At 38.6% G+C, this 25,469-nt stretch overlaps 2 protein-coding genes across 2 annotated transcripts; both read right to left on the bottom strand.

Moving 5' to 3' along the window:
* Positions 1-916: 916 nt before the first annotated feature.
* C11H1orf52 (chromosome 11 C1orf52 homolog) lies at positions 917-7,220 on the bottom strand. Its single transcript, XM_077120416.1, has 3 exons — positions 6,902-7,220; positions 6,068-6,266; positions 917-2,575 (listed from the first exon to the last, which is right to left on the bottom strand). The coding sequence occupies exons 1-3, from the start codon at positions 7,175-7,177 to the stop codon at positions 2,502-2,504; spliced, it is 549 nt and encodes a 182-aa protein (XP_076976531.1). The 5' UTR covers positions 7,178-7,220; the 3' UTR covers positions 917-2,501.
* Positions 7,221-8,380: 1,160 nt separating this feature from the next.
* Positions 8,381-19,470, bottom strand: BCL10 (BCL10 immune signaling adaptor). Its single transcript, XM_077120415.1, has 3 exons — positions 19,146-19,470; positions 11,939-12,227; positions 8,381-9,809 (listed from the first exon to the last, which is right to left on the bottom strand). The coding sequence occupies exons 1-3, from the start codon at positions 19,200-19,202 to the stop codon at positions 9,457-9,459; spliced, it is 699 nt and encodes a 232-aa protein (XP_076976530.1). The 5' UTR covers positions 19,203-19,470; the 3' UTR covers positions 8,381-9,456.
* Positions 19,471-25,469: the final 5,999 nt, after the last annotated feature.

The raw sequence follows: 25,469 nt of genomic DNA, 5'->3' as shown, positions 1-25,469 counted from the left end.
CAATGAGATACCAAATAGATAAGTCAGACTGCTCTAAAACATTCACCTTCCTTCTCCCTAAATTGTCTCACCCCCTCATAAATTAACACCATCAATAGCCTGTACAGCAGAGATACACATCTCCTAGCAATTGCTCACTAATCTTCATAAATATGGCTTCTTTCTGTCTAAAAAATTAAAACACACCCTTATCCTCCCCAAAAAAGTAATACTTGCTTCCCACTGCTTTCCCCCTTCTACTACCTGTCTATCAGAAAGAAGACTCAAAAGTATCACTAGGAACTGACCTAGAAGATTTTGTTCTCTGCCATAAACTAATTGGTCTAAATTGTGAGTTGAACCAATGGGTAGTAAAAAGAGGTTAAAAAGATCTTCAGACATTGATATGTTAGCCTTTTATTTATTTTTTGTTTATGCTCATGCTGATTTTTAAATCCTGCAATATTTCAGTTAATAGAAGATACTTTCCTAAAAACATGCATCCAGGCTATATACCACAGACCTCCTAATTCTTCATATTCTAAGAATCTTAAACAGAAAAAAAGTTTATTTCCATTTCATATATTTGTAACTTAGGCTAAAACATAGTATCAGAGGAGGAGCAGCTATAAAGTCGGTTTCTGTTGTATACTGGAAGTCATGATACAGCAGGAGTTCTCTGTCCTGGCTACACATTAAAATCACCTGTGAAGTTTTAAAAACCCAATTAAGTCAGAATCTGCAGGGTGAGATTTACCCTTCAATAGTTTCCTAAAAGGTCCCCAGGTGATTCTAATGAATCAACAGGATTGAGAACAAGTGATAACAGCACTTGTTATACAAGGTTAAATGAATTCTAGGGAAATAAAACTTAGAACTTAAAAACTTGACCTGGTTTCTCTTGACTGGGTTCTCATAACCAACACACATCTTTAAATGCAGTTTACCATGAGCAAAATACTTTAATTCTAGAAGTTTACAGCGCTTGTCCTTAGTGGGATAATACTACAATTGATTCAAACATTATGTTCCCATCTCAATCCACAAAACACACTGGTTAATATATACACTTTCAATGACTTTTACAAATTTTAATCTACCTGATTCATGTTCCTGACTAAATATATTGTGGGGCTGGTGGGGGTGGGGAGGGTGGAGAGAGGTACAATTAGAGTGGGTTTTTAAACTCACAAATGTCTTATACATTTGTCTTATACATTGTATGTGTGGTGTCCTGTAATTGACTAATCTCTTAAAGGTATACAAATCGTGGAACGATTGGAACAGTATGTAATCTGTTCTTACCATTCAAAATGTCACAAATAACTGCACTGCATTTTGGACTATAGAACTAATATCAAAGATAGCATCTTCCTGACTCCCTCTTGTTCATTTTATAAAGCCTTATTATATGAAAAACATTTAAAAAGTAGCTGGAGAGAAGAAAGATGTAGAAGAGTTGCAGATAAATACAAGATGCTCAGTTAAATTTGAATCAGATAAACCAAAAAATGTTGGTATAATTATGTCCTAGATATTGCATATACCAAAAAAATTATGTTGCTTATCTGAAATTCAAGATTAACTTGGTATGCTGTATTTTTATTTGCTAAATCTAGCAACCCTTTGTATAAAATCCTTATCTTCAGGAAACTTACTACTTAACAGGAAAATTAATGAATAATCATAATATAAGGCATCTATAAGTGCAGTAATCGGAGGAGGAAAAGAGTGCCACTAACTACTACAGAAAAATACTTGGGAGAGACAGCAATTAATGCAGTACTGCAAGATAAGTAAATTTTGACTGGTGGATAAGTGGTGTAGTGTGATAATTTTTAAGTTCAAGTATCCTCTGTTAAACCTCAAATTCACCCTCAGTAGGTGTGTAACCTTGGATAAGTCAATCTCTTGTAAAATAAGGTTTACAACACCCACGCTACTAGGTTGTTTGAAGATTAGAGTTAACATATGCACAAAGCACCTGGACATAGGAGGCACTCAAACATAATACTATTACAACTTAAAAAGTCACTTGGCAAAGAGGGTACTTGTCATAGAGAAATATTCAGATGTTAATGTTATGCAGTAATAGTTATATGTAATACATAATTTTATTTCCATGATCTATTTACACTGTACAACAATGTTGAAGAGCACCCTACAAGTTCACAGTACAATATATTTACTTTAAAAATATATTCCTTTATAAAAGGTTCGTAGAACATTGACATGTCAACACGTGACAAAACTTTCACAGCATGTCACCGATTCTGTGATATCAAGAATGCTTCCAAGTGTTATCAATTTCACAATCACAAGTCACCATTTCAGTTTAAATACAATCAAGTTTTAAATAAAAAATAAATTCTTAAAGTGGAAAGTTCCTGCAGCAATACTTATTAACCGGAGCACTATTTTCAAGGAGATATCGTGTCATAATTTACAATACCAATGTAATCTGGCCAAAGAACTATTTCAAAAAGTTTTGCAGTCCAGAAATTCTTGTCGTTTGTTGTTTTTCACTTTTTCTTCTTTGATGGTTCTCCTGGTTCCACTTTGCGCTTTTTAGAAGTATGTTCATCTCTTTCATCATCTTTAAATAGGAAAAGAAGGGTTTTATCAGTAATTTAAAAGAAAAAATAATTAAAATTTCAGACTTAATACCAAATTATCATCTTCGTTGCCTAATGTTTCTTTCAAGACTACCCTTCCCCCCCCCAAAAAAATTAACTTTTAGAATTCTGATTTTAAAGTGCAACTAAAAATAAGGAATTTCCTCACAAAGATCCCTTTAAGGCTATACTTAAGACAGGTTAAATAAGAAACTAGGAAATGTGTTCTATAAAAGCTGCTCCAAATATTCTATAGTATACACACTATGTTCATTTAAATACAATCTACATTTTGCAATAATACAGCACACTGTTTTCTTTTTACAAAAAGTTACAGGTGCATGGGTGGTTCAGTGGTAGAAAGTTGCTATCAGCCATCTTTCCTTTCAATCTGTTTTCTCTCCTCCAAATATTCTAATGGTAACTGAAAAACATAATCTTTCCCCCTTCATATTAAGGATAATTTTTCTTGGAGAATTGGAAGGATGAAAAATAAACTCACATTAAAATAATATCCATGACTTCAGCATTCTTCCAAAATGTCAGTATCTGTATCCATAAATTCCAATTAATAAAAATCTTACCAAACTAGAAAAAGCGGATCCTTTTATTGAATAATTTTTAAAAAATCCAACTACTTGGTTCAATAAAACAAAGGGTAGCACACACCAGCTAACTTCCACCTCCATTATTTTAAGAACTGTTTAGTTAGAATAAATAACATAGCATTGTTTTGATTTATAAAAACATGTTAAAAAACTATTAACTATTGTTATGATTTATAAAATACAGATTTTATTTTAAGTACAATACTGAATTCAATGAAGCTTTGACTTTATTTTCTCGATCAACAAAGTTCAATTACCATCATGTAGTGGTCTATAAAATATTTTGGGCCTTCATATTTAAAAGGGACTTTCATATTTAAATTTGGGAAATCACCGATATCTGATCATAAACTCTTTGAAGGAAATGTATTTAATATCTCTTCCCAAGCCTTTAATTCCCTTCCACTGACTGTACCATTGAATATCTCATTTGTTGATGCAGACAATAATCAGTATCAACAGCAGTTAAAGGGTCATTCATCTTCAAACAAAGTACAGTGATGTTATTTATGTATTTCACAGACCATTTTGGATTTATGTAGGTAATGAAATAAAACACAATTCATCTCAATAAATCATCCCAAGAATAGACCAAAGTTTTAATCAACAGTCTATCATATATACACAAAAATACTGGCTCCACAAACCAACAGATATGGCATACAACTCCAACAAGGAATTTCATTATCCTCAAGCTTGTCTTTTCTTTTAAGATTATTATTTTCAGTACTTAAAATATAAAAAAAGAAAGTATTTTCTAACTCTTATTATAAAATCTATCATTAACATACATTAAAAAGATGATCCTGTGACACTTCTATTTTTTTTCTGCCACTTATCAGATGAAAATTTACTGAATAACAAAATTCTGAACTACTGATGATGGATAAGTAACTTCCTATCAATAATTTGACCAGAAGTGTTAATGCCATCTAGTGGCATGACAAGACATTGCCTTAAAAAAACGATGCAGGAAAAAAAGTTCTGAAAATGTTCATTCTTTCTACTCTGTGCCGATGCTACAGATGCACCAGTGAGGACAACTTTTCTACTGGGGTATCTGAATTCATGTCACCTGAATTAAGTTTAACTTATGAATACAACTAACTTTCTAAATTCTAAAAATAAAAACATTCCCCATTCCTGTATCAGCCAGGCTTTTACAATTAATTACATGTTACAAAGCTACAATTAATATCTAAGTTTTACTAATCTACATTTTTAAAACCATTAAAACAAGCAGTGCTGATAAATAGCAAGAGCAAATCAACTTTTTAACCTTTTCCAGTTCCTCTTTAAAAATATCTGAAGGAAGTTAACTGGCAAAAAAAAATCACTTCTAAAAAGGAAAGTATATACTACAAAAACAAGATAGACAGTTATACTCAATGTCCAACATTAAAGATGAAATTGAGGATTTCAGGATTATTGTTACTATTATTTTTTTTTGGTATGGGCAGGCTCCGGGAATTGAACCTGGGTCTACAGCATGGCAGGCGAGAACTCTGCCACTGAGCCACCATTGCCCGCCTTTCAGGATTATTTTTCAATTCTAGCCTTAATTCAGCCAGCTTTAAACTAGCTATGCTTTGTATTCCTTTGTTTTTTGATATTGCTTACATTCGCTTTCTGATGCAGGGCCACTGAGTGATCAAAAGGACAGAAATTATTTATGGAAACAGCAGTGATATTTGCCACATATTTGGAACTCTAACTGAACTCAAAAGACAAATTAGGAAAGAGATAACTCTACTTCTTTCTTGCTTGACCTGGTATATAACCCTGGCTTTTTTCATAAGGGGCAAAGATATCAGAGAACCAGCACACAGCACCCTAGCTTAATGTCAATTATAGCACCTTATGTTAAACTAGTCATCCTTTCTATAAAAGGAAGGATATTTCTCGAGACCAAATACCAATTTAATAAGGTCTGAATCTGAATCCATACTCTGCCTCTTTCTAGCTATATGAATTTGTGTGAGAAAATTTCTTAATATGAGATTGCTTTCTCATCTGCAAAACAGTAAATATTCTGGTCAATTCAACAAACACCCACTAAATGCACCAAAAAGTGTGATACAAACATAAATAAGACCTGAATCTGCTTTCTGAGGAACTCATTTTCATAAAGATGTGATTATGAACAAATAATCGCATACATGGTGATAAGTGCATCCAACAGCTTCAGCATGTAGAACATATGGAGGAGGAAAACATCTAATTAGAGGTGATACAGATTTTTTTCTTCTTCTTTGAATTGGGTTTTGAAGAATGAATGAGTTTACCAGCCAAAGAGGCAGGAAAGAAAATTCTAGACTAAGGTGCAACATATATTGAAAAGCAGAAAACCATAAAATGGCATGGTCTGTTAAATTCTGAATATCAAGATCTTAAAGTGCCAGCCAGGGGCTGTGGCAAATAAGGGCGGGAAAAAGTGGGGCCTATCACAGAAGGCCCTGATTCTATCCTTTTAGTGAAGACTTTCATGCAGGTGAGTTACATAGAGACATCTGACTTTAAGAAAGGAAACACTAACTGCAGTGTAAAGGATGGATTTGAGGGAGTAAAAGTGTGGAGCAGAGATTACATACAGTCCAAAAAGAGATGGAGTTACATTATAAATTACGGTAAGACAATTAAGTCATTATCTTCCTATTACTAACACTACCCGTTGAAATATTAGAGATTTCACTTTAAAGTCAGAATACATACAATCTTTCTGCAAAGCAGCACAAAGTACCCAGAGATAACCATCACCAGTTTTGAAATTCACTCGCTATACATGTTATCCATTAAACATCTCATTATTTTTAAATCCACCACAGGAACCAAAAGATATCACCAACAGAATGTGACCTTTTTTACCTGATTCCACCGTCTCCTCCCCTTCCGGTAGAAGCCTAGCTTTCTTAGCATTCTGTGGGGCATCATCACCATTGTCCTCGTATATGTTTGACCATTTTATTGCCATATCCAGCTCTGGGGGGGGTGGTTTCTTCTCAGTAGTGTAGGTCTCAGGAGGTGGTACATAACTTGACTTCCATACTTTGAATTCCTTTGGAGGCTGTTAAGCAAACACATCAAGAAGCACTGTGAGGAACCGAGGTTCCTCTGAACGTTATGAGCACATGCACCTCCCTGTCGTTCGCTCATCGTTCAGACCAATTTATGTTTTTTAAGGTTTAAAGATATAATTTTCCACAAAAATCACAGTACTGTTAAGTGAAAAGCCAAAGGATTCCCTATATGAATAAAGCTAATAACTTTTAGTTACCAAAGAAGAATCCAGTCTCAGAGATACTACGCCAAGGCTGACCCCTTCTGGAGGCTGCAGCAGACACTGTCTTGGAGGCAGCACCGCAGGCACTTCGGCGTCAAAGGGAAGGGGTCTCGGGGAGAAGCTGCAGCGAGGGGGGAGTGGGGGGGCGGGGGTCACCACCGTTAGTCCTCGCCGCGCGGGGTTGGGGCACCGAGCGCGGAGGATTGGGCCTCCTCACAGGGGGCGGGGCTGCAGGGCCGATCTGACACCCACCAGGCAGAGGGAGGGGGCCCAGGCTCCCCAGGGCTGGAGGTGGGAGGGGCCGGTGCGGCATCCCGCGGCGGATGGGTGCGTGTGGGGGAATGGACAGCCAGAAGGGGGCTAAGGAGGAAGGGGGCGGAGACCGGGGCCAAGACGGGAAACCGGCTCGGGGATCTCACCTCCTCAGGGGCCTTGACGACGTGCCTCTCCCAGTCTATTTGCTTGTTGAGGGGATTGTAGAGAAAGGCCGGGCGAGTCACGCTCCGGAACAGCTCTTCGGGTCCCGGCAACCGCTTCTGCGCCTTGTTACCACTGCCGCCCGTTGGCGTCACCGGATCTGGGGCCCTGCGACTCGTCTGCTCGGGCTCGCTGTTGTCCTCCTCGTCCGAGGAGCCTGAGCTGCTACTCCCGTAAGCTGCGAAATAGCTCAGCGGATCCTTCTCGTCTGCTGCCATGACGCTTGCCTGCGAAGACCAAGGACTCCGCCGGAAGCCGGAAACTGCCGCAGGCCCCGCCCGCGGCTGGCCCCGCCCCCAAAACTTGCCCAAGGGTTTGAGGCCTGCGCCCCCTGTAGGCTGAGCTGTGCCCCTGCTACTTGGCTGAGGAACTGAGGCTGCAGGGTGGAGGCTGGACATATTCCCTGGCAGGAGCTCCTTTTGGAATAATTCTCTGAGGAGCGCTGAAAAGAGATGAGGGCCTGAGCCAAACTTTCATTTTTAATAAGTATTTACTAAAGGCTCCCACATCCAGACATTCTGATTTAATAGGTGTATTAATGCTCTTCAGGAAAACAAAACTGACTGGCTATATATATATATATATATATATATATATATATATATAAAATTATATATATATACTTTTTTTGAAAGTTATTATCACAGGAATTGTGACCATGGGGTTAGCAAGTCCAAATTCTGTAGGGCAGGTTACAAGTTGGAAACTCTGATGAAGGTTTCATTGCATTTCCCTGGAGAAACTGTCCAGCTGAAGTAGAGATAGAAATTCTTTTTGACTGCTGAAATCATCAGTTCTCCCTTTAAGGCCTTCAACTGATTGGATGAGACTTTTTTCATTGCTGAAGGCATCTTTGTTGTTGTTGTCAATTACAGTTGAAATCAACCATAGATTCGATCAAATGACTAGTGACTTAAAGCTACAAAATAGGCTAATAGTAAATAACCATCAGGCCAGTGCTTGCTTGGCCAACCCAATCACAATTGCTATCGGGTGCTGCCTGGACTTTGGGATCTTTCAAAGCTCCCTAGGTGATTTTAGTGGGCAGTAAAGTTTGGGAACCACTACAGTAAGGATAATTGTTGATCAAGATCAATAGTATGGTAAATTCAAGGGGAGAATTTCAGGAGAACACAAATCATCAGTGTACTCTCTATGTTTAAATGCAACTCTCCTTCAGAAGCCTTCAAAAGATCCTATTTGACAACTGTAGATCTAATCAGCTTCTTGGTTTGTTTGTTTTTCAAAGCCAACAGTTACAGGATTATTCAGCAATATAGGATATGGCCAGAGCCTGAAACTTCTTGCTCGCTTTTATAATACTCAGGTAAAAATTACTTTGAATTGGATTATAGACCTAAATATCTTTGAATTATCAAATTTCCAGAAGAAAACATAGGGTACTTCCAAAACATTATACTACATTTTAAAAACTTTTTATTGGCAAATTTTATTTCATTTTCATTGACAAATTTCTATGTCAGCTTTTTGCAATTATTAAGAGAAATATATATGAGACTTTTATTAGGAAACAAGTAAAATTATAATTTAAATGAAAAGGAAAGCGTAAGATTTATACATTCATAAAATTAGTTAAATTCTGTTATATAACAAGAAAGACAAATTCAAAGTAATGGCCTGCTTGTTCCAAACAGTATTAAAAACAGAACGGTCATCCGAAAAAACACTCAATTTGTTCTAGTTATTTCAATTGCATAGTGGTCCCCAATTAAAAGACAATGAAAAGTAGAGAAAAAATATTTTTACAAATCTCATCAAATAAGAAGTAGCAAGATTATTTTTTCTTCAGGAATGAAAATGATAAAAGCTAAGATTTTGAAAATCACAAGAAAGTAGTATGATTTAGTGAAGTTAATAAGAAATACATTTTGGCAAAGTGAGACATTAGGTAGACTCGACTCCACCAGGTAAGTGTTCTTTCAGCATAAGAAGGGAACTCTGTGAGTGCCTGTAAATCTTATGAAGTGGGAAACGTATTCTTTTCTGTATATAGACAGTTTTCCAGTCAGTGACTGGTTACTGGCTTTCTTACTGAAGAGGAACAATAGCTTAATTCTGAAACCTGACTGCTCGGTGGTTGGAAAGGACTGTTAGGCCCTGAAAATTTCTAGCACAAATGTACTGAGAGGAAATATTATTTCAGCCTAAGAATTTATACTCAAATAGAGAAATGTTCCCTATTAAAATTAGTCTTAAAACATAAAAAAATTAAAATATACACTGAAAACACTAAAATGCTCCAAAAACAAAAAGTAGAAAATATTGAAAAGTATGTGATCAACACGATTTACATTTAGCTATTTAAGTGTGCTTCTTTAATTCTACAAAATTCTATTTACAAAGTATGCTAATATGTTTTAAAATACATGTGTCAAATGTTAAGAAGTCATTACAGAGATTTTATAAAAAGATTTATATCCTTTAAAACAGTTTTTGCTGTTATTTAAAACAAAGAATTAAAAAGCAAAATAAACTGTTACTGTTGCAAAACAGCACGTGATCTTAAGGGAAGAAACATCTCACTAGAGTTTCCACAAGTTCCTTCTTCTAACTGCAGCTCTGGTGGCAAAGGAGGAGCCCCAGGGTCCCCAGGTCTAGGAAGTGTAGTTGACGAAAAGATGGTATTTTCAGTTCTGCCTACTTCCAGAACAGGTAAATTCAGAGATGAATCAGTAGAAAAAAAGGGGGCCGTGCTGGATTCCCCTTCTGGATGGTACATGACAGTCGATGCTCTGAGTTTTTCAGAGAAATTACTCCTGTTTGAATTTGATCTAGAGAGGTTGCTTGTGGCTCCATCTGGAAAAGGATCACAGCTGCTACATTTCAGTCCTAAAATAAAATTATTTAGACATAATTGAAAAAGCAAAAAGAACTGAGACCATGCCCATCATGTATCTTTTTAAAGATTACAATGTAGTCACTAGACAATCAAGATTTAAATAATAATTTATAATTTCTGTCTTCGGCCACTTTAAATCACATGTACTTTTCTCACAACCATGACGTATACTATTATTTACATCTTCTAGATAAAGAAATAGTCTCAAGGAGGCAAAATACAGTTCACATTTTATTTGTATATTTATATGCCTAAGCATTGAAAGGCTTTGAAAAACAAAAGTAGGCCCTGAAATGTTTCATAAAGGAAATAACTTTCACAACTAATGTTCTTTAGCATTCTGGCACAAAAATATTATCCAATAAACATAAAATTAAAATAGGACATGTGCTAAAATACTATGAGTTCATTAATGCCAATTACTGATTCTTTAATCATAGGGTGTTTGAATTGGAAGAGATTTTAGTAGTCATCTCACTGTCCAGCCACTCACTATTTATACATGAAGGCCCAGAACAGGATTCCAGGACTACTTCATGGGAAAATGAGAACTAAAACCCAGTTCTCCTCTTCACACTAGATGATGCCCTGGTTCTCAATGTAATTATTTACTTAACTGACATGACAGTAGTTGCTTTCAAAAACTTGTATCACATCTAAAGGGTATAGCCAACAATTAGCCCCAGGCTTATAGAATTAACACAACACAATTGACCTTTTTGTCAGACTTGGCAAATATTCAATCTGTCTACAGACACAAAAACTCCTGAACTGACAAATTTTAGGTAAAACATAAAAGTAATATTTTTAAAGAATACAAAACTGCTTCCTGTTTAAGATGTTTTACCACCTGTAAAGTCTGTAAAGAACATTAACAGCTTACAATTACATGGTTTTCCATGCCATTCTATGAGACATTCCGATCAGTGAATGTGGGTTCTGGAGTGAGGGTAAATAGGAGAGGTGAATTTGCTATTTCCCTTAATCAATCTCAGTCCCCATGCCTCTCACAATGCATACATCTTGCTAGAATGAGTGTGTTTCTAGTGTTTAAAATTATGTGTATTTTATACAATATAATTCCTATAAATACAAGATAGCTATTTCATTTGTTCTACAGGTGGGGGGAAAAAACTAGCAGAATTCTTTATGTGAGATGTACACTATTTTCAGGGGTTACTTCTGGCTAGATTAAATTTTACATTCTGCTATCTTTAGAAACGATCCCCTATGTAAACTAGATTTCATTATAGTACATTTTCTATAAATGGTATTGTAAAATGAATACAGGCTACAGAATGATATTCTGCTTTTCCAATGTAATGACATCTGTGCTGGTTTAAATGTATGTATGCCCCCTAGAAAAGTCATGTTTAATCAAAACATGTTCTACCCATTTCATAAAGGTAGAATAATCTCCATTTAATACTGTATGTTTGAAACTGTAATCAGATCATCTCCCTGGATGATGTGATTTAGTTAAGAGTGTTTGTTAAACTGGATTAGGTGACGACATGTCTCTACCCATTTGGGTGGGTCTTGATTGGTTTACTGGAGCCCTATAAAAGAGGAAACGTTTTGGAGAATGGAAGATTCAGAGAGAGCAGAGAATGCTGCAGCACCACGAAGCAGAGTCTACAAGCTAGTGACCTTTGGAGATGAAGAAGGAAAATGCCTTCCAGGGAGCTTCATGAAACAGGAAACCAAGAGAGAAAGCTAGCAGATAACACAGTGTTCACCGTGTGCCCTTCCAGCTGAGAAAGAAATTCTGAACTTCAGTGGCCTTCTTGAACCAAGGTACCTTTCCCTGGATGCCTTAGATTGGACATTTTTATAGACTTGTTTTAATTGGGACATTTTCTTGGCCTTAGAACTGTAAACTAGCAATTTATTAAATCCCCATTTTTAAAAGCCATTCTGTTTCTGGCATATTGCATTCTGGCAGCTAGCAAACTAGAATAACATCATAAAAGTAAAAACAAAAACAAAAAAAAGGAAATCCAACAGAATGCTGAATCAATTATTTGAATAGAAGGTAAAACAATACTTTTTGTTATGAGGGGTTTGTTTTACATTGTTACATTTAAATTATTTCTTGGATATTTAAGATATATCTTACCTTTCAGATGTTCTAGTTTTATATTTCTAAGTTTAAGTACTTCATCTGTAATTTTCTGAATCAGAAAGTTCTGTGTTTTTTCCCGCCGAATAGACTCAACCAATGTATCTAGTCCTTTGGGGTTTTCTTGTAAATAGTCTAACAACTTTCCAGCCCTTTTTCTGCTTGAGGTTCGGCAAGAAATTTCTTCAGTGTCTTCTCTACTGAGTATTTTTTTTGCACGCAGATGATCAAAATGTCTCTCAGCTATAATTTTTTCACACAGGTACACACGCAAATTTTCTAAAGCCTAAAAGATATAAAATATGTTTCAATGTTATTTTTTAGTACCTAAGGAAATCACGCAAGTGACTGTTTATTGATTAGAAATCTCTAACTGTATTGCTGCTTTTGCTCTCATCTTTACCTAGGAGACTTGGCCCGATGAAATACAAGGTAATTAAGATAAAGGTTCCAGTAGACACATGTAGTCTCCAGACTAGATATTCCTCAAGCTTTTGTCCAGTCTTATCTTACCTTCATGCCTATGGACCAAACCCAGGCTGTTGCAAGGAGGCTGTAGCCAAATCTAGAGGGTCAAGGTAAAGATGAGAGCAAAGGCTACCATGCCCTTAATTTACCACTTAATAAGCAGTCCAGAATTGGGACCAAGGAAGATAACTCTGCGAGAGTTCTCAAAGTTCATTATATTCTATTTGTTATTAGTTACTCCATCTTCCTAAATCACAACTAAAACAAAACACTAAACCGAAAGGACCTATTATGTGTCTGTTTTTGGGGTCAGCTGGAAGGATATACTCTAATTCAGTGAATCAATCTTGGTGGAAGGGAGGTAGAGGGAGTGGGGGTGAGGAAGGGGAACTTAAAGGAATTATGAACACTGAAAAAATGAAGGAGACCACAGAAAATGGACCTAGACCTAAGTGGCTAAGGAGGCTTAATTAGTAGAAAATCCATGGATCCTAAAAATGGCATTATAATTTGATGCCAGTGATTTTATTCTAGCTCCTCCATTTGCTAGACAAATGATCTTGGGCAGGCTACATAACTCCTCTGTGCCCTGGGTTTTCTCATCTTATTGTTATGAAAAATAAATTAATACATGCAAGTGCTTAGAAAAGTGTGAAGTATAAGTGATCAATAAATGTTAGTGATGATCATGATGAATTTACTCACATTTACAAAAATGAGCTAATGACAATAGAATATCATAGAAGTACCCTAGCATGTAGTGGTGGGAAAGTAGTCTGGGTGAAGGGTTCCTGTTGATTGTTTTCTCAGTCCACTAAACTCCCACATTCATTTATTTTTACACACAACGAAATTTTATGTGTCTAAATATCTTAATATGCCAAGGGCTGAGCAATGGGTATTCAAAGACGAGTAAGACTTGAATCCTGCATGCAAAGGGCCCATAGTCTTTTTGGGGAATACATATCACACACAAGCCAATAATTTTAAGAAAGTATGATATGACCCCAAAATAATACTTCCTACAGGCCCTGGGAAATTTACAGAGGTTATGTTTAATGCACAGTGGAGAAATACTGAGAAATCTGGGGTAGCTGGAACACAACCCTGTGTTGTGAGAGGATGGTAAAAAATGAGGTTGAGAAGGAAAACTAGGATTGGATCATAGAAGGATTTTTTTTATTGAGAAATCTTCACACACATTCAGTCCAACGATAGTATACAATCAATGGCTCACAATATCATCACACGGTCGTGTATTAATCACCACGATCATTTTTAGAACATCTGCATCACTCCAGAAAAAGAAATAAAAAAGAAAACACTCATACATCCCATACCCCTTACCCCCTCACTGACCACTAGTATTTCAATATACCCATTTTTTTCCCCTTTAGCCCCTATATTATTTATTTTTTTATTCTTTTTTTTTTACTCATCTATCTATACCCTGATAAAAGCATCAGACACAGGTTTTCACAATCACACAGTCAACATTGTAAAAGCTATATAGTTATATGGTCATGTTCAAGAAATCAAGGTTACTTGAACCTAGTTCAACAGTTCATGAAAGGATTTTTATAACATGCTGAAGAACATGCTTCCCTGTAACCATACAGAGGTCATCAAAGGTTTATAAACAAGAGGCAGTAAAATAACTTCGCAGGCGACTGAGGGAGCAAATTGGGGTCAAAAACCAATGAGAAGATTGCTGCAATATCTCAGGTAAGACATGATGAGAGCATTCATTTAAACTGTGGGGATGGAGACAGAAGACTAGATTTAAAAGATGTACTTCCTGAAAAACATCATCGTTTACCACATGTATGCTGATGATTTTCAAATGTATGCCTGTGTCAGAGACTGGCCTTCTCCATATAGACATTCTAAAGCTATTTCAAATTTAACATGTCCCAAAACAACCTATATTCCTCTTTCCTTCCAAAATTCTCACCTCGCTTTGGAGCACTGCCATCCATCCATTCACCTATGTTATAAACCTATGACTCTTCCTTGCCACATCTAATCACCCACCCACAAGTCCTGTCAATTCTCGGCCTCATCTCTCTTATTAGCATCGCCCTAGTTTAGGTCTTCATTGAATTCTGTGTGGATGAACACCACCTGGCTTCTAACTATACTTCCTACTCCTTCTCACCCAAATTCCTCCTTCACACATCTATCAGATCTTACCATTTTTCCAAGAGAAATTTGAAATTTGGAGTCTTATGTGAATTCTCCTGATATTTAAATGTTAATTACTTTTAAAAAATTGGAGAAGATGACTCCTGACTTAAAGGATAAAGTTCCTCAACCATGGCAGAATAGAGAAGTTAAGAACATGGCTCCGCAGTCAGAACCACCTCAGTTCAAACATGGAGTCTGGCACATATGCCTGTGAGAGCCAGGGCAAGTTAAGTTACTCTAAGCTTCAGGTTCCTTACTGATAAAATGATGATAATAATTATCTCACAGGATCTCTAGGATTAAATGGCACAGTGCATATAGCAGCCTTGGCCCAATCTCTGTACACAATAATAGCTCTTTTTATTATGGCAGACAAGCCTCTCCATAAGATGGTTCCTCCCTACCTCTCCAGCTTAATCTATCACCACCTGTCTGTCCTGAAACTTTATGTTTCTCCTAAAACTGTTCGTGACTCTACATTTCTTTATGATGTTAACTCTGTGTTGCTTTCTTTTCTAACAAGCACACCCCTATTCATCCTTGAAGATTCAGTGCCGTGGCCATCTCCTTAAGGAAGTTTTACCTACATTCCTCAGATAGGTGCCCCTCTTCTTGGTGCTTGCAGCACCCTGTGAACGCATCAACTGTTTCACTTATCTACATACAAGGATTCTACTTCTCCATCTTATTTCCCAAATAATTCCTAGACATTTCCATTTTGCCCCAATACTCTTCTCAAAGTCACCAATGACCTTTCTCTCTTTTTTTGTTGCCAAATCTGATACTTTTCTGTTATCCTCTTTCTTGACTTCTCATCTGCATGATCACAGTTAACCATTCCCATTCTTTCCTTAAAATGCTCTTTTCTGGGTTTATATCGTCATTTCCTGGCTTTCTTCCCATCTCTGTGGCTACTACTTCTCATTTTTCAATTCTTCTATAATCTTTTTCCTTCCAGCTCTCAACTTCCTGAAGACATTCAATCCCACACTCACATGCTGTAAACACTCGTGTTTTTTTGGGGGGGGGTTGCATGGTCGGGAATCGAACCCGGGTCTCCTCGATGAAACATGAGCATTCTACCACTGAACTACCCATGCACCCATCACTTGTATTTTTAACTTAGTTCTCTCCTCTGACCTCCAGACTTGTAAATCTAATTGCTGATTTAATATTCCTACTTACTCATCTAATTCCATTCTCTTTCTCAACTCCCACATTCAACCCATCATCAAGTCTTACCAATTTGTTTCAGAAATGTATCTAGAGTTCTACTTGATTCATCTTCACTGCCTTCACCCAGATTCAGATCACCATCATCTCTCATCTATATAAATTCCAAGAGTCTCTTTCTTGATTTTCCTGCTCTCACTCTTCTCACTCTTGCTTCCCCCCTGTCCAACCCAACAGAAGAGATATCTTTAAAAATAAAATATAATTCATTAGGTTCCCAGTACACTTGGGAAAAAACACAAAGTCTTTATTACCATCTTCATGATCTGACCCTAGCCTATCTTCCTAACTTCACCTCAGGCTACTCTCTGCCTTCTTCCAATTTCCCCAAGTCACCAAGTTCTTCTTGGCTGTTTTATTTTTAGGTCCTTTGTAAATTCTATTCTCCTTAGAATGTTCTTTCCCCAGTTCTGTCACATCCTTTAGGAATCCATTTAAATGTACACTTTCCAGACCATCCTACCTCAAGTAGATTTCCCCTATTAATGTCTCAGCACCTGTTTGTCAACTTCACAGCATTTGCCATAATTTGTAATTATACATTCATTTGTTTTCAACCCTAATTACCTATACGCATGAAGCAGGCAAGAACCAGGAATGTTTTGTTCAACACTACACTTTAACAGAGTACCAAGTAAATATGTTTTGGATGAATACATAATTCATTACACTTATTTTGTAATTTCTAATTATTACTTTTTACCTGTCTCCCTCTCCCAAGAAATCAAGATATTTTCAAATGACTGTTTTAGTTTTTAATTTCGGAACTGTTAGAAACAACTACAGCATCAGCCCTCCCAGTAGCATGTAATTCATATTTATTAAACTGAACTAAATCCAACCCCTAAAAGATAAGCTAAATAACTAGATGGGAAGAAGTTGGAATTTCTAGGAAGATGGATGGTGGTATACCATTCATCACCATATAAAATACAGCAGTAAAGGCAAGCTGCTTTGGGGGAGGGATCAATTTTAGACAAGTGAGGAATTTGCAGAATGTGAAAGATTTCCAATAGATAATTAGAAATACAGGGCTAAAGTTGAGAGAAGTCTGAATATGTGGAAGGTAATTTTTTTTTCTTTGGCATGGCAGGCACTGTGAATCGAACCTGGGTCTTCAGCATGGCAGGAAAGAACTCTGCCACTGCGCCATCATCTGCCACCCAGTGGATGGTAATTTTAAAACTTAAGGTCAAAAACCATTTTGAAAATCTTCAAGATTTTTTTTCATAGACCTCCTGAAATCCATCCACGGTCTCCCCAAGGTTATGAATTTCTGATAAAAATGCAAACTGAAAATATGGAGATGGAGAACATCAATGAACAGTCATAAAAATAAAGGCAAAGAACCCACTCTTCACATCTGCATTTGTATAGTTTTATCTCCTCTCACTTGTAATTGCCCAGTCATCAACTATAAAATGGGAATAACAATATCTCCCTTACAGGTTCTTGTAAAGATTTTAAATGGGAGCATTTATGGAACTCTGTAAGCTTAGTTCTTGAAGTTCTTGGTTTTACTGGCATCCATGTTGAACAAGACAAAACTCATTCTGTAGTACAGATTGTCCTCATTATTTGCTGATTACATTTGTGAATTTGCCTACCCAGAAAAATTTATTTATAACCCCCAAATCAATATTCATGGAGTTTTCCCATTCTTTCATAGATGTGCAGAATAGTAAAAAAAATTGAGTTCTTGATGCGCACATTTCCAGCAGAGGTCAAACAAGGCAATGCTCTACCTTCCTGTTTCAGCTCATATTGTTAACAACGTCTTTTTCATGGTTTATTAAGTGCCATGTTTGTCACATTTCTGTGCTTTTTGTTGGTGATTTCGCTGTTTAAAATGAACTCCATGTGTAGTGCTACAGTGCTGCCTAGCACTGTGATGTAACTCACAGAGAAAATATATTTGTTAGATAAGCTTTGCTCAAGCATGAATTACAGTGCTGTTGGCCATGAATTCATTGCTAATGAATCAACAATATAAATGAAGTAATGTGTCTTTAAAGAGACATACATATAAATCAAAGTAATATATTGATCGGTTGAAGAAAACGTTGCAACCAAAGGCTGGCTTGAACCTAACCCTGTATTTCCCCTAGGAATAAAGATTCAGTATTCAATAATTAGGAGTTCTCAAGGACTTTATAGAACATAATTACCACAAATAATGAAAATCCACTGTAGTCATCAATGTCCCAGTCTCATCTCAACTAGATTATAAAGCAGGGGTATTATCTTCATTTTTATATCCTAGGCAGAAGAATGGTACTTTGCAGATAGTAAGTGTCCCATAAATACCTGATAAGGAAATTAAGGCACAAGTTCTAGTCATACAGTTTAATTTCCAGCTTCCTTTTGCTAATGAGTCATGCTATATGAGCACAGTGTAATAAACAATACTGGGGAGGGAAGAGGAAGGGAGTTGAAAAAGATGAACATTAAAAAAGTTCCTCTCCCTCACAATTCACAAAGATTGTATTCTTAAGGTACTGCAATGTCAAATCAGAGCATACATTATGTTGTTTCCGTTTTTAATTTGAATTAGTATAAAACATTTTAGTAGTATTCCTACAGGTCTCAAATGAAAAACCAAGTAACTAAAAACAAAGAAGAAAGAAGCAAATCATACCTCAACAAAGCCATTCGTACAAATAGGTATTAAGGTTTGTGCAGTTCTGCAACATCCAGGCAGAAGAAATTAATTTAGCTACAGAATATTTCCAACGTTTACCTGTAAATTAATTCTCTGCTACATGTATTCATACCCCCCTCAATTTAAATACGTGGGCGTTTGCTTACTAGGGGAATTCCAGGTTGCGCTTTCAGCTGTTGAGCTTCCCTCAATCCCCTTTGCAAAACAGTTTCACATATTTGCTCCATTGCTTCGGATTCTTTTTCTGGTCCAGCTTTTGCTCTACGTTGGGTTCACAGCCTAGGAAGTATGACTTTTTAAAAAAGGATGAGGATCCCCAACAACGGAGCTTCGTAAGCACAGCCGGGAGGTAAAATCATGAGCGGGTAAGACGCTGACTACGAAGAAAAGGTCTACTGGACAAAGTTTCAGAAACCTTAATCCTGTGTTCAGCGATTCGAAAATGTGGATCAACAAATCACCGAGGGATCACTTCCAGCAAGGTCCTTTGGTCGCAGGGCTCGTCGCGATCCTCCAGAGCCCAGACCTTTCGCTCCTCCCACCCAGAGGCTCTTCTCCGGGATCCGGTTTCTGCTTCCCTCTCCCGTGGGACTGCAGCCCGCCCCCGCCCACCCCCGGATACCAGCGGCGCCTGGGCAAGGTTGCGCTACTCACGTCCTTCTTCACTTCAGTCAGGTCCTCCTCGGTGAGGGACAGCACGGTGGGCTCCATGGCAGAGGCAGGAGACGGCTCTTCTTCCGGGTCCGGGAGCTTGGCCTCGCCGCCCCTCCCAGACCTGGGGGCTTCGATAACCTCGAGAAGAGGGGGAAAGGAGAGGCGGAGCGGGTCTCGAAGAAGAAAACCGCCCCTAGGAAAACAGTGGCTCGGGGGTCGCCCTCTGGGGGCGACGGCGCCTCAGACCGTACGCGCCGCGACGCGGAGATCCAAGCCAGGCTCCTTCCCTGTCCAGGGAGGCTCAGGCGCAGGCGCCGCCCGTTCGGGAGGCTGGGCCTTCGGCAGGACCCGCCCCGTCACTACGACAGCCAATCAGCCCAAGCCTCCCACCGGAGCCTTTCAGGAGTGGCTCTACCCGCAGCTGACGTCACCTCAAGCTACACCTCCGCAGGTCATTTGCATGTGGCCGGAGGCTGGCCTCCCAATAAGGAATCGTTTCCGTGGGTGGGATCCGTTGCTGCTCAGCTGGCTGGCACCGCCCACGGCGGCAGGCGTTTCACGCTGGGTGTAGGTTTGTTAGTACCTTCGGGTTCCTCCCTTTTTTCCTGACCGGGTTCTATAATTTCCTGTTGCTGTGTTTGCCCATTCAAATGTTTAAGTTGTTATTACACACAAACACACGCGCACACACGGAACAGAACTGCAGTATTAAAGAAATTTGGGGAAATAAGAAAAAGAACCACCTCATTCCCACCACTTTAACATCTAATTAAACGTTTGCATCCTTCTCGGTGGCTGTTCGTTTATAAACATGTTTTTCTTCATTCATAAATCTGTGGAGTGGAGTTAGATCTACTTCATGGGACTGCTGTGAGAATTAAATTATACATGGAAAGCTGTAGGTACCTGGCACGGGATAAGCACTTATTAGTATTATTTTGTATTACTCAAGCATTTAGTTGGTACTTACTAATATGTTCCTGGCAGCTTCTCCTGTAAGGGTTCTTCCACATTTGGGGGTGGGGGAGATTGATGAACAGTAGTTATTCCCAGAATGGTATTCCACTCAGGAATAGAGGAGTATGCAAAGCAACCTGAGAAATGTGGGTGAGGAGCTGAGAATAGAGGTCTACGCCCAAGGAGGAAAGTTGGATGACATACTAAATAAACTGGATAGTTTTTGAAGCCACAAGGGTAGGTCAAAATGAGGAGACCAAGGACAAACTTGGAAAGCCAATGTTTAAGGTCAGGGGAAGCAAAAAACCAGAAAAGAGGTGTTCCCCAAAATGCACCAAAACATTTTTAATCACAACCCAAGGATTCTGCTTTTTTGCATTAACATTATGTCATGTCTTTTTCCACATTGATACAAAATACAAGTACAGTTTTTTTCTGCTTGCTAAATCTTCTGTTGTCTAGGCCTAACGGAAGATACATATTTGAAAAAATTTATGTAAATTATTTAGTATATTAGAAGATGATAAACAGAAAATAAAATGGAGAAGCAGGATGAGGCTTCTCATTTACAATAATTTACAATAGTGTGTCTGCTTTAGTTTCCCTTGGCTCCTCAAGCAAATACCATGCAGTGGATTGGCTTCAACAATGGAAATTTAATAATTTACTGTTTGAGGCTAGGAAAAGTCCAACTCAAGGCAATGCTTCGTCTTGAAGACTCTGGGGTTGACTGCCAGTGATCCCAGGTCTGGGGTCCCTGTTCCTTATCTCCTGTTCTTTTGACTTTCAGTGTTTTGCTTCCCATGGCCTTCTCTCTGTGTGTCTGCATTACATTCAGCTTTTGAAGGAGTCCAGTAATCGGATTAAGACCCATCTTGATTGAGTTGGACCGCATCGTAACTTTTGTAACCTCATCAAATGTCCTGCTTCTAATGGGTTCACACCCACAGGAATGGATTAAGTTTAAGAACTATTTGCTACTGGGGTACATAGCTCCGGACCATCACAGCAGCCAATGAAGACCTGCCTGAAAAGGTGGGATTTTGGTTAGGATTTGAAGGAGGTGAGGGAGTGCATATTTGGAGAAAGAGCCTTGTGAATAGAAGGAACAGCCAATGAAAGGCTCCGGGGGTGGCTGGGATGGAGTCAGGGGTGAGCAGAAGATGAGATTCTTGTGTTCCTTTGTAAGAGTTTTCTCCCACTTTGCTGAATCATACGGGCTTACTCTGAGTCAGACAGGAAGCTGCTGGAGAAGAGTGGTGTGATCTGATTTATGATTTTTGTTGAGGAGGAGGGTGAAAGGAGGAGACCAGTTAGGGGGTCTCTTCTTTAATCCAGGCCCTAGAGGTGGTGGCTCAGACAGGAGAGCTAGCTGTGATGCTTGTAAAAACACAATTTGAAGAGAAATGAGGAAGCACTTTGATTTCCTTTAGGATCACTCTGACTGTAGAAGCAAGAGCAAAAATGGAGACCAGCTGGAGGCCACTGTAGGGATTTAGACAGACAGGAGAGTGGCTCTACCAGGTGGGAGCAGTGGTGAGTGCTGCCCCGTTGTTCCCTTGGCATTATTCCCAATCTTCCATGGTTATAAAAAAATTATAAAATTTTTTGCCTACATATTTCCTATGCTATTCTCTTTTGAATTATTATTTTCTTTGCCTAAATTATCAGGAGGCAGGAGTATGCTCCCAACCAAGGAAATGAATATTTTATGGCTTTTCAGATGTATTTCCACAGGTTCTCTCCTAAAGGGTTGTGTGGGAATGAACCGCACCGGCTTTGCTCGTGAAAGAGGTGATTTCCCCCCAATTAAAGCAAATGATTTGCCAGTTTGGTGAATCCCATTTGGTCCAGTCATTTTGAAGTTGCTGTTATACTGTTCTTTTTAAAATGAAATATTTTAAACACACCAAACAGTAAAAAGAGTTATATTACAAACACCCCACACTCATTACCATGAATTAACAAATAATTGATATTTTGACACCTTTATTTCTGTTATGGGTTTTGACTATCAAATGTTAATGGTAGACAACTCTGATTCTGACCCTTTCCTTGTCCTTGACCATCATCTCTCTCTCTTTTTTTTATGTTATATTTCTCTTTTTTTATTGTGAAAAATAACGTATATACAAAAAAGTAATACATTTCAAAGCACACTGCAACAATTAGTTATAGAACAGATTTCAGAGTTTGACAGTTCCACAATTTTAGGTTTTCCCATTTAGCTGCTCCAAGACACTGGAGACTAAAAGAAATAGGATTTGTATTATTCAATACAATAATTCAGCAGTCATATTCATTTGTTAAATCCTATCTTCTCTGTTATAACTCCACTTTCTCCTTTGAGCCTTCTCCCAATCTTTAGGGGTATTTAGGCTATGTCCATTCCAACTTTTTCATGTTGGAAAGAGCTGTCAATAATATGAGATAGGGGAATGGCACTAGTTGATGTTTTGGAGAGGCTGGCCCCTCTGGGTCCATCATCTCTTTTCTGACACGTGCAGCCATGCCCTTCTTCCATCCTTGATGTTCATTCACTTATTCATTTATTCAACAAAAAGTTGTGCCTATTAGGTGCCAGTAATAGGGTTGGTGATGGACTGAAGAGCCGACGTTGGATGACACTCAGGTGTGGAGTGAGAATCTTAGGAATTTTTGAAAGCTGAAAGTTTAATATTTTGCTTTCCAGGTGTTCCAGCCCAGCCCAGCCCAGCCCAAAGACCAAAGAACACAGCAGAGAGTTAGATATGGGTTTCATTTGGGACTTACTAACAGGAAACGATTCTTTCTGATGGTGACTGGTCAGGAAATGGAAATCAGTGATCCCCAAAACAAGAGGAAGAGTACCTTATATGATTCAGCAAAGCCTGGCAATATCTGTTACAAAGAAGCTTCAGCAGAGTCTCAGCCAGTTAATTACCAACAGTGATTAGGGGAGGGGAGTTTTAATTGCTTTAACAATAATGTCTGGGCTCTGATCACACCGGCTGCTGCATACTTAAGCCTTCATCTCCCAAGGGAGGGGGTCCTGACCCTGGGCCACCACACCAGGCCATGTTTTAAGGTTCCTGGGTCAAATCATGTGTCAAAGGGGCCGCATCCTAATGTCAAGTACCTAATCAAAGAGCTGGTTTGTGGCAGGCATTACAGTTCTCAATTCTGCTTTCTTTCTAATGTATCACATTTCATAATATGCAAACTCATTTCCTCTTCTCTGTTAAATCTCAGGGTCAGACTGTAGTGAAGGTTGGGCATATTTCCAAGAAAATAGCCCCGCTTATTCCCTATTTGCAATATTTTCACCTCCCCATCCCCTAGTATGCCCTTCATCCCTACCTCTGTGTCTAGGTTTCTAGGTACACCATCCTGCCTTGTGCTGTGAAATACAAGGCATCTGATAAATGTAGTGTGAATAATACAGTTTATGTGCTAAGAAAATAAGGTGGCATATCATTGTGGTTAAGAATGAGGACGTTTGGCATCTGACAGACCTAGGTTGGATTCTGGCTTTGCCACTTAATAGCTGTATGACCTTGAATAAATAATAAACACTTAATGAAAAAAATAGCTTTTATAAGAGTGTAAAGGAAGAGATGAATGTAATCAGTCACTTTTGACTGATAAGGTGACAGGAAAGAGGTGTATTTTGGTTGGCCAAGTAGATTTCAATAGGCGGAACTTTTGTTGCTTAATGATTTATTTCAAAAGTTTTATTAAATATCTGCCAGGTACAAAATACTATGTTGAACAACAAATTTTATTCCAGATGATTGTGAGCTATAACTTTCCTATAACCAGCTGGAAGAAAAAGTAGCCAGTTCTGAGGCATCCCTGTGTTTTATTTGCAGACAATATTGGTGAAATTCCGAGATAGAAGCTCACGGACTTGGTGAACGCTCCAGATGATCCTGCCCCCAGGAAGGGCTTCCAGTTTAGGAAGGAAGGACCCAGCATGAGAATGCTCTGAGGACATTCATAGTGCACCCCAAGATCAGGGCATTGCTGGGCTTGATGAGGAAACTGGATCCTTTCCTCCACCATCCTGGTTGGTTTGGAGACTGCAGGTAGACACCTGGTATTAGAGGCTTGCGTGTTTCTGGGACATGGAGCCCTGATTATCGTCAAGGGGAGGATATCGTCAATATCCTCATAAACCCACAGGAGAACCAGCGGGAGAGGCTCGATCTCCCAGTTGTACAACTGCCTGGGGAAAAATGCTCACTAACTATCATTAATTGCTGTAACAGTCCTTCTAGACAGATTTACTTTTCCTCACTTAACAGATGAGAAGTTTGAGGCTTAGAGAATATGATTTGCCTGCGGTCACTCACCTAGCAAGTAGCAGAATCAGGATTCAACTCAGCTCTGTCTGATAGCAAGGCCAGTGTTCTTAATTGCTAGATATACACTGAGCTAGCTGTTTTAGGTCAAAGGGTGATTCAGAGAAAGCCAGGATAGTCAAGCATTTCATGGTGCAAGACAGAAGGTTTCAGTTCATGTGCCTGAGGTGGAAAAAAGAAAATCCAGAAAACTTACCATGGGAGTTTCCAACTCCCTAAATGGGAAAGGAAGCACCCCAAGATTGGCAGGAAAGGGACCTTTCAGGCTCTTGAGGGATACTCAGCTGCTGCCTTATAAAAGCATCCTGTGGCCAGCTGAAGTGAAGGAGGCTAGGGATGGACCCACTGCTCAAGACTTAGGTATATAATTGACGGAGCAGAACTCAGAAAAGCAGCATCAACATTACTAAGCAGAAACCGAAGCTCAGAAATGTAGTAAGTCGGCTTCTCAGCCTATAGTAAGTTTTTACAAATTTACTCTCCTCTGGTAACAAAGCAACTTCACACGAGTTCAGATGGTTCTTGGAGCTGTCAGGTCCCAGGTAGAAAGAATCTTAGAAATGAGAAGGCCTGCCCCTGCTGAAGACCTGTGAACGTTTGTGCACAATGACAGTGACTGAACACCAGAAATTGTTCAACAGTAGACTTCTCTAAAAGAGAAAGCTGGTACTTGCAAACTCCAGGTCGGGCTTGACTTGCCAGCCTAATTCCAGAAAGGCAGATTAAAAGAGTAGTTTATGCATGCCTAGGAGGGGTAGGGAGCCTGACAACAAAGAGAGGCATGGCTTTCCTCAAGATCAGACATTTTCTTTCCCATCAGTCAAGGTTACAGTTATTGGTTAAATAATCTAGACTATTTATTAGAAGCATTTGGGAACTTGTGTCCAATACCTCCCACCCTCCAAAACTAATTAAAAAAAGAATCTCTGGCAATAAAACCTGAGCAGTAGGGGTTTTTTGTTCTTTTCTTTTTTTTTTCTGTATGCTATATGGCAAGGGTCACATTTCATTCTTTCTCCATGTT

Source organism: Tamandua tetradactyla, chromosome 11 (assembly GCF_023851605.1).
Source record: "Tamandua tetradactyla isolate mTamTet1 chromosome 11, mTamTet1.pri, whole genome shotgun sequence".
Lineage (NCBI taxonomy): Eukaryota > Metazoa > Chordata > Mammalia > Pilosa > Myrmecophagidae > Tamandua > Tamandua tetradactyla.
The sequence above is the reverse complement of the archived record's forward strand: the minus strand, read 5'-3'. Positions and strand labels throughout refer to the sequence as shown.